The 16,278-nt window shown below is 27.1% G+C and overlaps 1 protein-coding gene across 2 annotated transcripts; it reads left to right on the top strand.

Moving 5' to 3' along the window:
* Positions 1 to 634: 634 nt before the first annotated feature.
* Positions 635 to 16,278, top strand: LOC105259587 (ATP-binding cassette sub-family G member 4). 2 transcript variants are annotated; one of them, XM_011271614.3, is made up of 13 exons: positions 635 to 792; positions 9,047 to 9,346; positions 9,617 to 9,800; positions 10,843 to 10,966; positions 11,300 to 11,445; positions 12,610 to 12,733; positions 12,910 to 13,024; positions 13,362 to 13,490; positions 13,582 to 13,694; positions 14,596 to 14,764; positions 14,855 to 15,111; positions 15,401 to 15,534; positions 15,704 to 16,278. In XM_011271614.3, exons 2-13 carry the CDS (start codon positions 9,136 to 9,138, stop codon positions 15,921 to 15,923), a joined length of 1,926 nt encoding a protein of 641 aa, XP_011269916.1. In that variant the 5' UTR covers positions 635 to 792; positions 9,047 to 9,135; the 3' UTR covers positions 15,924 to 16,278. The 2 variants fall into 2 exon arrangements, with proteins under 2 accessions (XP_011269916.1, XP_011269918.1); XM_011271616.3 differs by lacking the exon at positions 635 to 792 and adding an exon at positions 4,447 to 4,613.

Genomic DNA, 16,278 nt, shown 5'->3' with positions numbered 1-16,278 from the left:
CTGCATACATCCCAGCAAACATTAAATAATAATTATATAAGATAATTATATAAGATAATTATATAAGTTAGTTATAATTTCATCATTTACTAAATGATGTCAATTTACTATAAATTCAAATAACTATAAATCAACCTTTACGATGATCGTGCGTATATTTTATAACAAAAATGTTTTATCAGAGTTAATATATATATATATATATATATATATATATATATATATATATATATATCACGGAATATGTTGACAAGAAAATATTATTGAAGAACTTACTCCGAATTCCTTTATTCAAACACATATCAAATCAGTCAAAAATTGAATCTTATCAAAAATTGAAATTAATCTTATATCGGTTTTTGACACGTGCTTGAAAGAAGGCCGTGCTAATCCGAAATCTTCAATAATATTTTCTTGTCTGCACATTCTGTGATATGTTGTTGAAACTCTCATAAGGCACATATATCTTTGAATAGAATAAAACTGTTTTAAAATCCATTAATTTTCTCTGTATATAATATTAAAAAAAAATGAATTAAAAATATTTCAAGCTACAGATGAAATTGCAAATACTTTACTATGCGTCTCGGGAGCATTTGGCGATCGCTCGAAAGGAGAAAGATTGACAAAAGCTCGGTGGTGGGGAAGTCGAGTGAGATAGAGAGAGGAAGAAAAGCGCGAATCGGTGTCTTCAAGTCGGTACTCCTCGATCGTCGACAGTCCGCATCCTAGTGTCTTAACATAAGTCTTGGGGAGAATTCTAAAGAGCGCGTTGTACGGTCTGCATGTCCCGTAAGTACATCATTACTTTTAACGAACGCGCTTCACAGTTTCACTCCGCAATCGTGTACGCAATATTATTATCCATAAAATTTTTCACATATATAAATATGTGTGTATGTATACGTGTAACTTTTAGATAATTTTATCAGAAAAAATTTATATATACATTTGTTATAAACGCTTTAGTTCCAAAGATACACAATGTTCAACTAAAAGATTTATTTTTTTGAAATCTCCAAGACAGTTTCAGTTATTTTGTGAATAACAATGGCTGTTTAAATGATTGAAAAATCTCATGAATGACATCAATGATACTATTAATGGAATACAAATGACTATTGAGATCGAGGTTTTCTATTAAAAATTCGAATGTGTTATATAAATTTTCCTTCACGTAAAAGCATTTAAATTACTTCCTTAATTTTCACAATGTACTTAAGGACCATTCTGCATATATATATACATACACTTTCACATTCTACTCACTTGATTATCAATCAGTAAGTTCCATATTCGATGTGTCGCATAAACGTTTTCTCAGCACTATCTCCGTAATTAGAAGCTGAAAGTACGATTACCAAATGTCAAAAGTTACAAGTCAAGTTGTTTTATCGCATTTTCAATGAACGTAAAATTTTTGTATACGTGCATGCGCGTGTATGTGTGTATATACACAAAATAATCCTTAAGTACATTTCGAAAATTAAATAAGTAATTCCTTAAATTGATTTTAAAAAGAAAAACTTATACTACTTTTGTAATAAATGTTTTAATCTTAGTATAATTTTAATTTATACCGAGACTCATACATGAAAAATTGTGTGTCCATTTTATATTCATAATTTTAAATTTATTCGATTATTTTTTGTTGAAAAACTAGGCGCTTTTTTCTCTATTATTCACAGTGAGGCAAAAAGTAAATTTTTTTTTTTCAAGAAAATTGCTCGAAAGATTCGGATTGGTTGATTAATGAATGTTCTTCTCAAAATATTGCACTATAATTAACATTCTATTCATTCTATTGCGCAAATATGTAATAATTGCGAAGAAAACACATTATAATTAATATTCTGTACATAAAATATTTAATAATTGCGGGAAAAATGCTTTCTTTCGTACGAAATTGCAAAAATAAATATTTTAGGATACTATGTGCGATTAATTATCTGTCGAGATATTCAAAGACCATATTCTATCTATCTAAAGTTATGTCCACATCAAATGTTATATCTTAAAGGTCGCGAGTGTAATAAAAAAAGAGATAATGTTCAATATTGGGCATTTTTAACGGTATCTCTTCCTTAAATGATAAATTCTTCGCAAACGCATCCGCTGATGTACAAATTTAAATTTTTGCTATTTCGAAGTGATAATTATCTTCTACTTTACACTTCTCTTCTATCCATTCAACACTTATTTTTACTTATGACTTGTATCACGCCAAATAATTTCGCAGTCATTCAGACAGGCAATTTTTTTGTTTGCCTTTAGCACTGATGCAACGAAATTATCCCTCGCTTTATTATAACAATAAAATATGTGAATGCTTATTTAGTGCTAGTTTATTTTTACTATTGAGATGTATCTTTATTTTGCATCGAAGTTCATTGTTCTCAAGGTTAAACAATAAGTATTTTTTAGATAACTCTTGAATGGTTCGATCTACCGCAATCGCATTGTTATAACGAAAGGTCATTGTTCGATAGTATTTCCGCACGAGGCGAATTACTGGCTTTCAATCGTTTAATAGAATTTTTTTATAAAGAGATAAGCCGCTAAAAATATATCTAAAAACGCGAGTGCTTTCGAATGGGACAATCATTATCCGAATGATTTAGAGTGAATATTCATGCTTATATATAAGAAATTATATATTTTATTATAATATACAAATATTTTTTATATAATTATATATATTTCTAACGAAATAAATAATTAAAATTTGCCAGGAGCTAAGCTTAAAACAAACGTTTTATCTCTTTGTTGATTTTCAATCTTTTTCATAATTGCAATGCTTCAAGTTTATGTATATTTTTGTAACGTTATAATAAAAGTACATTTATAAGTATTAAATGCACTGTTATGTTAAGTATAATTTTTAATTATACAAAAAGTGATTAAAAAATTTCAAATGTTTTAAAAATATCGAAATATCACGATAATTTGAAAGCAAAAATTGTAAACGATTAAAGTTAATCTAAAGGGTCGCATCACGCAGACAGATGAAAGAGATGACAAAAAATTCAATACTTGACTTTTTTTATATATATCTCTTTCAAAAATAGAAAATCTTCACTTCACGTGTATCACTATGATTCATTCGAGGACTTTGTATTAATATTTTATTTGTCTGTGATAAAGATCCATTATCAATAAGTATCATCTTTAAAAATTTAAAAACAACACGATTATCATTGTAAATATTATATTTTTCCGGAGATTGTTTCAAATATATCTTTAACACAGATCATTTACTTCAAATCATAAGTGTATTAATTTTTGCAAATATAAATATTGGCAAAAAATAATAATTTTTAATAATTAATAATTAATAATTTTTAATAATTAATATTTAATAATTAATAATTTTTCGTTATATCGATTCTGTTTTTTTTTTAATTTGCTAATTTTAATATTAAATTCGAACTCAGTGATTTAAAAACGTTGAAAGTTGAATAAACAAAATATTAAAAAATGAAAAAATTATTTGATACATCCTTGATGATTTAATCACTTTCCTGTAACAAATTTTTCAAAATTGTGATATGATAGAGCAATTTGATAACTGGAATTATATTCAGCGTTAAAAAATTTACAGGAAATGGACACTACTTTTCGTGTGTATTTTCTATCTATGTTATCAATAAATATATATGTTATCAATAAATATATAAAAGTGTTATCAAATGCAGCTGCATTATCAATAAGCACGCATGTTCTATTCACAGCTAAACTTATTAATACTATTAATGTACAAATATAATTATTTTATAAGAAATATCGTATTTCATTATTGAAGAAACATACTATTATTAAATAATTAAGAATTTATGCGTACGTTTCTGCGTTTACGTAATAAACTGATGAACAAAAAGTCCATGTATCATCATACTTAATGAATATTTAATCAATATTCAAGATCAAAGTCTACATTTTATTTTCTGTGTTTACGGTTTGGAAGTTTATATTTGTTTTTTCATTAACCTGTCGCACTCTACAATTGCAGACAATTTCATAAATAGGTATTAATAATATTCGACGCAAATTAATCGGGCAACAAAATAAAATAGCATCAATATGTCACTTAATTCATTTAAAGCGAAAATATTGCGCATAAAATAACAGGAAACTTAATCAAGCAATTTTCCCGGGAGATGTAAAAGTCCAATGTATGGTCCGGATCTCTCTTCCCCACCACTCTTTCGTGAACTTTGCACGCAACCACTCACTCTGTATACACAATTAATCATTCGCTTATCTGTCAATATGACGTTTAAAGAGGACATGGGAGAAGGTTTTGAATAGAAGCTTTCTCGAGAAAATTTCGGTGCGCTGATAAAGAGTAATAGTGTCTCGCGAACCTCTTTCATCCCTTATCAAGGCGGAGGGGGGCAAAACATGCGCGTCAATAATAACGAGCGATATTTTCTATTCGTTCAGTGTCATTGATTTTTACCGGGCATATCTTCCTTTGTTCCGTTGATTGTTGACAAACGTGTTCGTTTAGCATATCGACTATTGTCGTTACATCGAACAGTTTCGTTCTCTCCTTGAAGCGACGTGTACGACTCGAATATTGTATTCATTGCGAAGAGAATTTACGTGTCAAGGTAATAGAAATCAACGTTTATAATGCGCAATCAAAAGAATCTCTTTCTTTAGCCTGCCCTTGCTTAATATTTCTTAATCAAACTTCGCAATAGTGAGTTTGTTTTGAAGAGTTTGTAGTTTGATATATCTTTGTATTTTGTTTTCATAGTTTTAATCTTACTTAATGTGCGCTAAAATGTTCTCAGAAAAAGTGCTACTGCGTTGAGTAATTATATGTATATGTTTTTGTACGCATAATAAATTAGGATGCATATTAATCGAGAGGAGAATTGCTTTTTATAAATCGTAAAATTTCAGATAACGAGTCGTGATATAAGAGTATCGTAGTTGCCAAAAAAAACTGTGTTCTTTTGAAATAATAATAATTCTAATAATTCTAATAATAATAATAATTCTTTCGAATAGAAATTCCATTTTTTCAGGAACGAATTTATTGAAATTATTTTTTTCTTCAATTATATCTTTTCCAAAATATATTTATAATTAATATTATATATTTATAATTAATAAAATAATAATAAATATATTATAAATATATTTATAATTAATATAATAAATATATTTATTATAATACTTTTATTATTATCTTAATTCTAACTATTATTATATTATAAAAATTAGATATAGAATGAATTTGAAATGTCTGAAAAAGTAATGTACATATATATTTTGTTACACGTCAGAGAGACTAACAAGATCAAGGTTAAGAATATATATGCAATATGCATGAAATAAAAAATTACTATTAATATTTATAAATTTGCATTTAGTAATGTAAATATGATCTGTATCGATTTCATCTGATCTGTATCGATTTCATTATTTATAGTAAAATCATATCAATAATTCATTACTTATGATTTGCATATAACATTAAGTGAAATTGAAACATTACTGCATAACAACATGATAATTAAAAGATTATTTATTTATTACTGCATATGTTCGAAAAAAGAAAAATTCTTGTTCGAAAAAATGTTCGAAAAAAGAAAAATTCTTACTAAAACTTTTACTGCTTGCGTAAATTATTACCGTAAATCATTCTATAAATTATTACCGTAAATCATTCTATAAATCAGTCTATAGTATAGTCTAATTACTACTATAAATAACTTATAATCGTTTAGAACACTATAGTAAAAAGTAATACTTTTGCATGAATGTTTAAATATAATATTAGACGTAATATGACAAAATTAATATATATGCGAGAAACAAATTATCCACATAATCATGCATAGTAATTTTTGTTTCGATTTAATTCGACATATAAATTGCAGTTTCAATTAATAAAAGAATGTAAAGAGTGATATATAGAATTTTCGCTTTGCCGATCTATGTCGCACACATGTTCTTTTAATTTGTATCGAATTAAAAATGTTCAATGAAACGATTGTATCGTATCATATTCCAAATTTAATTTAAAAAATTCAATATAGAAAGCTATCTCTATTTTATTGCGACGATATGAATCGGGAAACGTGTTCGAAACCGCATATCGTCGCACATTTACTTCGTTTCCTGTCTAGTAGATAATGTAGCACAACGCATACGAACATAGACGTAGACTTTCTCAATCGTGTAAAAGTTGACGGACAAGTACACACATAACGTTGTCGGCTATATGCATTCTGCACTAACTTTTTTAAAAAGTATTCTACTTTACTTTCACCTCGCTTGTAACAGATTTGTTGTTAAAATGCATTTTAGAGCGATAGCTTATCTTAGAAGACTCCTAATTTGTCCTTGTTGCAAATTTTACCTATTTTTTTTTTAATTTCTTGTAAGAAACGAACTGCTTGCGATGATATGCATTTTTGTCGATGTTGACGAAAGAAATTTCTGGGCAATAAAATATTAATATTGTTCGTATAATTAACTTTTTGATATTTTTATTACTTCTATATTCGAAAGATTGGAGAGAATTAAGAGATACGTGAAAAAATTCAAAAGGATGATTGAGCGATTTGATTCACATCTTCAGAGTTTTAATAATGAACACGTAATGCAAAAAGTGATTTTTGCATTAAAAAATAATTGCAAATATAAATTATTGCAAAATGATGAATATAAATTATTGCAAAAATAATCGCAAATGATGAATACAAATTATTTACTAAGAACAATTTATAATTGAGCAATTATCTTTTTTCATTCGTATGACGTCAGAGCCTATGAAGTAGCTTTGTGTAAGTACACTAGATATTTTGCTCCGTATTTAGCTTATCGCAGTTTACAGTTTGCTCAAATAAGAGAGAAAGGATTATTGCATAATAAAAAATTATTCTTTCGCATTGGTGACAGTTTTCTTTCGATACGCGTTTACGATAATACATCTTTGACGCAATTCTAAAATTACGTACACATCTCTTAACTTATCTTTCCTCATTTCCTCTTTTTATTATAGAGTCTTTGTTGAACAATCACACTACTGTTGATTTCCATTTTGAATAGTGCGCAGCTTGTCCACGAAGATTTAATAAAGATGATCGAATAAAAGCTGACAATATTAGCTTGGTATGTTACATATTCGCTTATGATTAGATAATATTGATGATTCTCTTGTTGATGAAATCATCAAAGGTTACTGGACTTAGTACTTTAAAGTGATACAACTTTGTTGATGTGAAGTCGATTATTAATAAAAATATTTTACACGCTTTGCATAATCATAAAATACTATTACGTTTGAATTTTTTCTTGACTGCGTAAATAGTAAATATTAGTTTCAAATAATAGTAGTTTTTATCATTTTTTCAATTAAGTTTTTATCAATTTTTCAATTAATAAATATTAGTTTTTTATCATGTTTTTTCAATTAAGCTTATTCACGTAATTTTTGAAATTAAATATTAAATAATTATTTATTTAATATGTTATGACTATTGTTTTATTATAAATTTAAATAAATGTGGAATAAATTGACACATTTTCGTGTTGTTTAAATTTACTAGGCTGCTTTGTCTATCTTAAATGTGTGATGAACTTTTATACTAGAAAACACACAACACACACACGCATACAGCGAACGAAATTTTAAAATTTGGAAATCTTTTAATAAACTATAGGCATATATATATATATATATATATATATATATATATATATATATATATATATAGGTATATATACATGTATAAAAATATTGGAATTCTTTATAACTCATTTAAATTAAATATTAAAATTTAAAACTCATTTTTCAATCTTGTTTCGTAATCTATTAAGAAATAATTTCCATGTCATGGAATAACAGGATGATTTTTTTGTGTATCATGGATTTTTTGATCTATGGACTATGGACCATAGACTTTTTATGTATCTATATATATCGTACATCAGAATGAGATATTATATTAGATCATTAATGAATAATTGTGAGAAACACTTACAGCTAAAGATTCATCCGATTAACATAAAATTACCTTTGCTCTCATGAAAAATGAGCATATTGATGAACTCAAGAGATGTGACGCATATCTCTATAAATTACGTAGCGAATAATTGGCGAACTTCCCGATAAATATTTTCTTGCGCGCTCTACTCATTCTTTTATCATTAACAATAAAATTTTAGCACTAATAATAAAGAATTGAGCAATGGGTCATATTTTAATAAAACTATCAATATTGTAAAATAAAAGAAGAAAAACAGGAGGACATTTGTAGTCAATTAACAAATTTTATTTAATATTGTTCGAATACATACTCATATATGCTTGCTGCTAATATTTATGATTTTATTTTTCGAACAACTCAAGTAATATTCTATCTAATAATTAATAATTTTTTATTATCTGGTATAAGTATAGGAATAAATATCAATTATTTTTATATTATACTAATTTAGTCAATGAAAATAAATTTTTGTACTTTGATCTAGAGAGAAAAGAATCTGTTATTATATAATATAAACTTATGACTAGTGCTATAAGAAGAAAATTAACTTTATAATAATAGTATGAATAAAATTCTCTAAATATTGTAAAACTACTAAATTATAATCTTATATTAATTTTTTTTGACAAAACGATTCTTAATCATAAAATATTCGATTTCATCTTCAAATTACCGAAGAATATTAATCGTTCCTCTATCTACATAAATTTCTCCACATTAATTATCTGTAATTAAAAAAAAAGAAAAAACATACAGCATGTGAAGCAATATAATTATTTGTCAATTAAATCAAGGAAAAGCCAAACAAAGAAAACTTGTTAACTCAATTTTATTCTTGGTTACAAAATCATAAAGTAGTTACCGCATTTGACCTCGATTTTTAATTAGCTATTTCCTTTTAAAATGAAAACATATAATCTGCACAAATTTCATAGATAAATCATAAAATAAATTATTACTATTCTTATATACTTGATTATTTGCTGTTGTGAATTCTCGCTGGTCTCTAACTCTTCGCTGGCTCCTCTTTGTTCCAGGTTGTCCGCATCCATTGGAAAAACAGATGATCGTTCGAGCATAATCGCCCCTGTCATTCAACGGGTACGCATATAAAGTGCATAGAACGATGGAGGTATTGATACACGAAGCGAGCAACGGGCAGGAAATCAACGCGAATCAGGCAGCGACTCGTTGCACAGGCGATCTTAAATTCACGTCCAAAACAAAACGGGAGGACATTGAAGCGCTGTCTCAGATTGAGCATAAGGATGACAAAGAATCGGTCGACATCATCTTCGAGAACATCACTTATACCGTGAACCTCGGCTTTAGGAAAGGTACTTTTTTCTTTTTCAGATAAAAATAATTTTCTCAAACAGATATTATTCTCTGACTATTGCTTCCTGAAAAGTGATGTTTTTTTCGCTAAATTTAGATGCGTATCTTATAAAAAATATTTTAGAAATGCGACAATAATTTGACGATTGTAATCAACTGCAATAATTAAGTAAAGATAAAAATTAATTAAATTAATTTTTACAAATTATTACAGAATATTAACGAATTGCTTTTGTATCACAAATGATCTTAAATTTTTAAAATTTCAGGCCACAAAAAGATTTTGCATGGACTTAATGGAAGACTTCCCTGCAAACAGCTGATTGCTCTGATGGGACCATCTGGCGCGGGAAAATCCACGTTACTCGACGTCTTATCTGGCTTTCGTATAACTGGTGTAGACGGTATTGTACTAATCAATGGTCGCATTCGGCATCTCAATTCCTTCCGAAAGTAAGTGGATAACACAAGTCACATACGTACTTATTATATTATTTATTTCAAATCCGAAATCCAAATTTTTTAAATTAGATATAAATAGATATGTCATTAAATTTATATACATGTAGCGATGTCTTGAATTTAGTATTTCTCTCTTTTCGCAATCAACAATATCTATTAACAACGGATTCTAATTAAAATTGAATAAAACTTAAGATTAGACAATGTTGATAAAGTTGCATTGATATTGAAAATTCGATAGTATTGTATTGATATTGGAAACTTCCGAAAACTTAAATCTTAGTCTTGAATGAATCTTGGTAGTACAAATCTCGTTTTTGTTGGTAAAGTTGCATTGTCTCGATTTTATTAACAATTTATATCTAATATTAAATAATTGTTTAAAATAATATTTAACAAATTTAAAATAAATAAAATAAGCAATATAAAATTGTTTAATTACATAAAACGTACAATTATTTAATTAAAACGTACAATTATTTAATTATAAACGTACAATTATTTAATTACATAAAACTTTTCGTATAGCACATGTACATACGCAGTATTCTGTGCGTATGAGTTGCATTGACATCATTGTCTTTTCATAACGAAAATATATATAAATTTTGTGTAACTAAGTTTTGTGTAAATAATTGTGCAAATGTTATATTATTTATTTTATTTATTGTTTCTAAATTTATTAATATAAATTTCTTAATTCTTTTTTTATTTCTTAAATAAAATTTATTAAAATCGTATAATATAGTGATCTTTTTTCGTCTAATTTACAAATATAAATAATTTAGTTTTATTAAAAACCAATTTGGCATTAATTTTGACAAGATTAATCTTGGTAATGTTAGTCTTGGTATTATCCGAATAATTATTTGAAAATTTTATCTTGATATTGTCTCGAATTTCGAAATAAGAGAAGATAATATCAAGATATTTCATCAATCATATTTTTCAATCAATATTTCTGTGTAATCGGTTTATTTATTTACTGTGTATATGTTTATTTCTTTTTTTAACACTTCTGTCGCATTTTCAGATGTAGCGCGTATATTACGCAAGACGATCGATTAGAACCGCTACTCACTGTAATCGAAAATATGAGAGTTGCCGCTGATTTAAAACTATCGTCGAATACATCGCAATACGAAAAGGAGATGATCGTAAGTGAGATTTTATTAATCACTGCACAAATCACCAAAATGCTTTATCTCGAATCAATATTGAATTTACGTTACGTGGAATTTGATACTATCAGATAGCTGTAATGTAATAGATAAAAGGATCTTCTTTTCTCTTTTACACTATTATATATAAATAATTTATTTCATTTCAATTTTATTATAGTCAATTTTATATATAAAAAACTTATTTTATTTAAATTTTATTATAATCAATTTTCTTCTTTCTGCCTCTCTTTATTTCTATTGAAGTGAGAATGATATACTTGCATTTTATTATATAAAATTTGAAAAAATCATATACATATGTTTCAGATCGAAGAAATTCTTACGACACTTGGCTTATATGAACACATGTATACGAGGTCTGGAAGATTAAGTGGCGGACAAAAAAAACGTTTATCCATCGCCTTGGAATTAGTTAATAATCCGACGGTGATGTTTCTTGATGAGCCGACGACGTAAGTGTTGGATTGATTTTTCCACTTGGTCTGATCTTTTTTTATTTATTGTAAGCTGTTCGCAAATATTAAACAATCTCTTCAAATACTAACGTCATGTGTAACAAATATCTAATCTAAATATTTTAATAATTTTATAACATATTTTATTATCAACAATATTTTAATAATCGCATATATGTGTTCGTAAATTTTATTTCCAATGAGCGCATTTATGTATAATTATAATTCTTTTTTTCATCGTTTTTAACATTTGATTTATGTATTCTGGTTTATATATCTTGCGAAATGAAGAGAAAGTGATATTCTTATTGCTTTTAGCAATATATTGAATAGTTTATTATCGCTCTTTTTTAATTTTCCTATTAAATAACATTTTTAATTTCATTATTTTTTTATCGTGTAATTGTTATTTGAAATAATTACATCATTTTCTCGATTGGCAAAAACTCGATGCTTGCACATAATAGTAACAATAAGTATAAACATAATTTTATTATTTTTTTATAGTGTAATTGTTTTTTGAAATAATTATACGCTTTAGTTATTTGAAATCATTTTCTCGATTGGCAAAAAATCGATGCTTATTTGCATATTATGTTAGAGCAATTTATATAATGAAACATAATTAACATAATAAAATAATATAATTATTTCAATAGAATTATATATAATTATTTCAATAGAATTATTATAAAATATAATTATTTCAAATAACAAAAGTGAGAAAAAAATGATGAATAGTTAAAGACGTTGTTTAAGAAAACCGCTAATTAAAAAAGTGCGCGATAATAAATTGTTAAATCAGCATTTAATATAATTTATTATTGCGGTTTTTCTATTACTTGACAAGGTTGTTTATTATTTTGTTCCGCAATTTAATCATTATTTGAAGTAATTTCATGACTTTACATCTTGGCTGATACAAGTGACAATGTTTATATTACTCATTAACGACTTGTATGCTAAATTAATATTATGATTTATGTGCTAAATTAACGTTAATATTTCATATTTGAGCACGATTGAATGTTTAACTTTGTTAACTTATTTATATATGCAACATATGTAACAAATATATGTTCGAGTAGATTATTTAATCTAAAAAATTGTTTTTTAAAATATAGATATTTTTTTATTCGTTATCGTTTTTCTTCATTACAGAGGTTTAGACAGTTCATCTTGTATGCAAGTTGTAAACTTACTGAAGATACTGGCACGGCAAGGGAGGACAATAATTTGCACTATCCATCAGCCTAGTGCATCCTTATTTCAACTCTTCGATCAAGTGAGTAAACATATTGTAAAATTTTACATTACAAAGAGATGCACGGAACACAATTATGTAATTAATAATGTGATATTACAAGTTTTAATAAATGTGCTATTTTTATTTTTTGAATAATGTTTATCATTTAAAAAAATAATCTTTATAATCATTAAAAAAAATCCAAATTTCTGTAGGTATATGTCTTGGCGAAGGGGGAATGTCTGTATCAAGGAACAACGAGGAAATTGCTACCTTATTTAGAGAGTCTGAAACTACCATGCCCTATGTATCATAATCCTGCTGATTACAGTACGTATAATAATTAATAATTAATGTAAATAATTCGAGACATGCAATTCTCTATAAAATTATATTAAAAATTTTATTTACTATATCAATCACCTTCGAATTTGTGAACAGCAAATAAGAAAATAAATATAGTTACGTTTTCGAATTTTATAAAAGTTTCTTCATCTCACTGATGATGAAGAAACTTTTATAAAATTCAAAAACGCATGATTTTATAAAATATCGAAAGCAAAAATATATGTAGGATTCTGTACAATGTAAGAGTAATAGAATAATAGTAATATTAATTTATTTGATTAATTAATTTGAAATAATATTGCGAAATATGCGTTTGCAGTCATTGAACTCGCTTGCGGAGAGTACGGCGAAGATAAAATCAGTACGTTGATAAAAGGATCGCAAAATGGGAGCAATTTGCAGTGGTTTGAAAATTCGGTAGATCTGATGGATGCGAGAAGTTTAAGAGGTAAGTTAAAAAATAGATTAACGAAAAATAGATTTATTTACGCAGTGAATTGTGATGGAATCTCTATTAATTAATATAAATGATCTTTCAGCGACACGTCCTTTGACAAATAAATTTGCCGACAATAGTTTGCATGCAACCAATCTCGGTCATCAAATCAAAATCTTGCTAAGAAGAGGCTACATCATGTGTAAAAGAGATACGGTAGAGATATTTGCATTTTATTAATGACTTAATTAGCACCTTATTTTTCTGTGTATCATAGTAAAATTTTACAACATGATTAGCCTTAATATGAATAGACGCCAAAAAAAGGCTTCTTTTAAATTTCACTAATAATACTGATATAGATTCTGTCTTATTTAGATTGATTAAGTGAAAAATATATGCGATATTACAATATTTGTTAATTATTTATCTACTTCAGTTAATTTTTCGCAAGAAATTATTGCTGTAGTTGTAAGACCATTTTTTAAAGTAAGATTAATAAGATCTGTGATCTTTAGAATTATTTGAATACATGCATTGAATAATTTTACGTTGAATCTAGTTTTACTTTCACATTTTGTGTGTTTTTCTTTTTTCTTAAATTATTGCAGTTTATAGATTATTACAAAAGATAAATTATATTTATTCGAAGAGTTTGTCGCCTGAAAAAATATGGAAAATCTAAAATTTTTAATATTTGTTACCAGGAAAAATTAAGGAATTAATTGTCGTGAAACTTTATTAGAATAAGAGATGACGATAAAAAAAGTATGACGATAAGTAAATTATCAAATGATTTTTTTAAAAATCATTTGATAATTTACTTATCGTCATACTTTTTTTTAACAAATTATTACCATGTTTGCGAAATTAATTTTTTGAGTGTTTGACGAATGACTTAATAGAAAAAAAGCTTTTACGTAGAATATCCTAATTTTTTGTGTTTGCTTTATCGCATCTTATTTTTCATACAATTTTGAAATCTAGGGTTCTCTAATTAATTTCGAAAATATGCGATAAAAAATTTTTTTAATTTTTATATACGAGTGTCACTCTTGTAACATCATTTTTGGAAATGCAAGAATGCAAATGTATTTGTATGCATTTTTGTTCGCAGACATTGACACACTTACGCATCGGGGTCAACATAATCGTTGGTTTAATGTTGGGCTCGGTTTTCTTCCGATCCGGTGCCGATGGTTCGCGTGTTTTAGACAACTACAATCTCCTCTTCTCAATCTTGATGCATCACATGATGACGACGATGATGCTTACTATAGTGACGTGTAAGTATGCCGTTTGTATGAATCGTAACTGTAGAAACCTGTATGAAAATGCTTAATATATTTTTTTTAAATATTGTTTCTGACTTACAGTTCCGATGCAGATATCTATCTTGGTAAAGGAACATTTTAACAGGTGGTACAGCTTGAAAGCATTCTACACCGCTATAACGTTAATTGACGTGCCAATTTCGATAACATGCTGCATCATTTTCTCATTAATCATCTACTTGATGTCGGCACAGCCATTGGAGTTTATTCGATTCTTCATGTTTCTAACTATCAGCATGTTGGTGATGTTTATAGGGCAAGGTACCGGTCTCATGATAGGCGCTGTGTTTAACGTTGTGGTGAGTGAATAATTAATTAGAATTGTCATCGTATTATAATTTACAACAATACTCGCATTTAATTAATAAATTGTAAAATTTTACTATAATAATTATTATATTTCTAATTTACATTCTTAACTTAAGGATATTAATTTTACGAGTTATTCTTCCAAATGTCATCCTAAAATTGATAGCATCGTTTATTTACAATTATTCATAGTAATTCATCGAGATGAGATTTTTGAATGATATAAAAATCGCATTTAATTTTCTAAATGAAATTTGATGAAAATATTTTGACTGTTAGAATGGAACATTTATGGGACCGACACTATCAGTACCATTGATGATGTTCTCCGGATTCGGTGTCTCAATACGCGATCTACCATACTATCTCAAATGGGGCAGTCATATCAGTTATTTAAGATACGGCTTAGAAGGGTAAGAATTGTTTTCCATTGTGTTATATTTATTCTTTACTTATAATTTGATACACAGCAATTAATAAATGTTAAATATATAATTATGATATAATTGCGATTTAAAGAGTTGTATAAATTTAAAACATAATATTTATGTCCTTCATGAAAACGAGAATTTCTTTTCGCAGATTCATTGGAGCCATTTATGGTCTTGGTAGACCAATTCTAGATTGCAAGGAGAAGGGTGAGCTGTACTGTCATTATAGATATCCCTCCAAATTTCTTTCCGATATCGCTTTGAAGGGGGACCAATTCTGGAATGATATTATTGCGCTGACCGTGATACTAATCATCACACGGTGTGGCGCATATCTGCTTCTACGATTGAAAATTATATCGTATCGGTAAAGACAAGCATATGCAGATAGGTCTTCGCAACAAAATAGAACTATTTTGTTTACATTCTGATTGGACGTGAGTGCGACATATGCTTGATGTTCGAATTTATATCCGAAATAGAAACCGAAATCGTATTCTCGCCAAACGAATATATTTTTTCGATTGATCGAGTTTTATTTGATTGATTAGTCATTCGTTCTATCGGATCGTACACATGTTTATTATTATCGGAATTTATCCCCGAACAGGTATTTATGCGGCAAAAAGAGTGCCATAAATTTTTTACATATTTGGTATATAAAATAATTGTACTCAATATGGTCTAAATGTACTTTTTGTATTATTTTTTTATCGGTTTTCTAAT

This window comes from Camponotus floridanus, unplaced genomic scaffold, assembly GCF_003227725.1.
Source record: "Camponotus floridanus strain SB8 unplaced genomic scaffold, Cflo_v7.5 scaffold4, whole genome shotgun sequence".
Classification (NCBI taxonomy): Eukaryota; Metazoa; Arthropoda; class Insecta; order Hymenoptera; family Formicidae; genus Camponotus; species Camponotus floridanus.
The sequence above is the reverse complement of the archived record's forward strand: the minus strand, read 5'-3'. Positions and strand labels throughout refer to the sequence as shown.